Raw genomic sequence first — 2,376 nt, forward strand, 5'->3', positions numbered from 1 at the left:
ACAACTTTCCATCTTGCCTCACCTCCCCCATTTCAGATCAGCCCCTTCATCAATGAGAACACCCGGCAGAAGTTTCTCATCTACAGCGGCAGCAATTACCAGGGCCCTGGAGGCCTTGTCGACTACCTGGATAAAGAAGTGATCCCTGACTTCCTCGGGGGAGAGTGCATGGTGAGGCGACTGGAGCTCTGGGCTCCAGGAGGGGGCAGGCTGTCCGAGGACCAGGGTTGGGGAGTGCCGGGGCAGGCCTTGTTTTAGAAGCTGCCCCAGGACGTGGTTCCATAGTATAGCAGTTAGCACGTCTGCTTTTTTATACACACAAGGTCCTGGGTTTGTGCTCCAGTGGAGCCACGGTCCATGGCCTATGGCCATGCCACCCTGAACAAGCCCGATGTCTGATCTCGGAAGCTAAGCAGGGTCAGGCCTGGTTAGTATTTAGATGGGAGACCACCTAGGAAGATCAGGTGCTGTAAGCATAAATAATAATAAAAAAAAAAAGCTGCCCCAAAGAGAGGTGACTCTTCCCTGAAGGAGGGGCCTTACCTTGGCTCTTTCAAACACAGTGAGCAAGACAGACGTTTCTAGAAGTTTAGAGACCCACTGGGCTAGTCATAGGCTTGCCCCTCCTGTATTCCACATCCAAGACAAGTTGCTAGGATACGGTCAAAGTGTACCTGTTGGCTGTGTACCCTCTGCTGCAGGGTACACAGCCAACAGGTACATGTCCCTGTTGGCTGTGTACCCTGAGTGTCCCAGAGGCCTGGGCCCTGGAGCCAGAGCTGGTGTACCCAAAGGGATTTATCCCCAACCCTCAACCACCTGGGGTGGGATGATCAGGCAGCCTCTTCCAGGAGAGGTGGCCTCAGGCCCCCGTTAATTGCATCCACCCCCTCCCCACCCCTGCAGTGAGATAATAGGCAGGGGTGACCTATCTCATCTGTCTTATCTCATCTGGCAGTGGGAGGGCAGGCCCCTCCACTTCTCTAACGGAAATACCAAACAGCACGCTTGAATGATTTTGGGGTTATAAAACATATTTCCTAGGATTTTTGCCAAGCTTGCCCATTTTCTCCACCTGTCACAATATGTATGCATGACGTATATTTAGCAAATGGGCCTGTAGGACCAGCATAGTGGTAAGGAACATGAGCCTGGGGCCTGAGAAATGTGGGTTCGCACCCTGGTTCAGCCACTTTCTGCTCTGTGATCTTAGGCAAGTGGTCTGACCTCTCTGAGTCTCCATTTTCCTCATCTGTGAAATATGAAGAATAATAGTTCCTTCTGCATCGTAGTGGTTCTGGGGTTACATGAAGCCACAGAAGCCTGCTGCCCAGCTCACCAAGGGGTAGCTTTTAAAGATGTGGTTTCAGGGGTCACAGAGCACTCTTCTATAGGTCACCCAGGCTTTGCTGGGCCCCAACATGCCACCTTTTTCTTTGTTCCCCAGTGTAATGTCCCTGAAGGAGGGCTGGTCCCCAAGTCCCTCTATCTAACGGAAGAGGAGCAGCAGCAATCTGACCAGTTGTGCCAGTGGAGAGAGACTTACCAGTCGGCCAGCGTGCTCCGAGGGGCCCCCCATGAGGTGCTGGGGCCTGGCCTGGGAGGGCCCACTGGGCTGGGGTATCATTATAGGTCAGGGTCCCCCAGAGCAGAGCCTGAAATGAAGGTTCTCATGCCAGTGATTTGCTGAGGGCACACTCTCAGGACAAACCTGTAAGGAGGGGTGGGGGCAGGATGGACGTGGGCAAGAATCTCAGGGGCCATTTCAGCCACAGTCTAGCCCAGCCTGACCCTCGGGGAGCACTGGATGTGCAGAGCTCTACGGAGTGGCCCTACTGGCCTTTTGTACCTTTGCGTTAGTCAGTCAGTGGCTGCGAGTCAGCCCCCACAGCAGGTTGGGGTCTCCCAGACATTTCAGACGGAGGGTGGGGGGGTTCCATTCTCAGACCTCTCCCGCCCACGCAGGTCACTGTGGAGATTCTGGAGGGGGAATCAGTCATCACCTGGGACTTCGACATCCTGCGAGGAGATGTGGTATTCAGCCTGTACCACACCAAGCAGGCGCCCAGGCTGGGCTCTGGGGAGCCTGGGGCCAGGGCCGGCAGGCAGCTGACGGACAGAGGCTGGGCCTCGGGCACAGACTACAGCTGCGTGGAGGCCCCCCTCGTCTGCCGGGAAGGGGAGAGCATTCAGGTTTGAATTCCTTGCTTCATTTATTCACTCATCATGCAGGACTGGGTGCCCACTGCATGCCAGGATTCTGGGGGACACAGCAGTGGACAAATAGGACCTGGTCCTCAGCCTTAGAGACCCTGCAGGACAGTGCGGGAGAAAGACAGATCCTGGCATATCCAGGATGAATAACTTAGGACACCA

The 2,376-nt window shown here is 55.1% G+C and overlaps 1 protein-coding gene and 1 pseudogene across 1 annotated transcript in view; both read left to right on the top strand.

Moving 5' to 3' along the window:
• Positions 1 to 2,193, top strand: part of LOC105310815 (SEC14-like protein 5) — a gene marked incomplete at both ends in the record, with an annotated part of 6,426 nt that extends 4,233 nt beyond the window's left edge. The window contains 3 exons of the mRNA XM_011386921.1: positions 37 to 171; positions 1,448 to 1,582; positions 1,966 to 2,193. Coding sequence (XP_011385223.1) covers positions 37 to 171; positions 1,448 to 1,582; positions 1,966 to 2,193 — 498 coding nt within the window. The remainder of the gene's footprint in view (positions 1 to 36; positions 172 to 1,447; positions 1,583 to 1,965) is intronic.
• On the top strand, positions 361 to 476 carry LOC111735036 (annotated as a pseudogene).
• Positions 2,194 to 2,376: the final 183 nt, after the last annotated feature.

This window comes from Pteropus vampyrus, unplaced genomic scaffold, assembly GCF_000151845.1.
Source record: "Pteropus vampyrus isolate Shadow unplaced genomic scaffold, Pvam_2.0 Scaffold12407, whole genome shotgun sequence".
In the NCBI taxonomy this organism is placed as follows: Eukaryota; Metazoa; Chordata; class Mammalia; order Chiroptera; family Pteropodidae; genus Pteropus; species Pteropus vampyrus.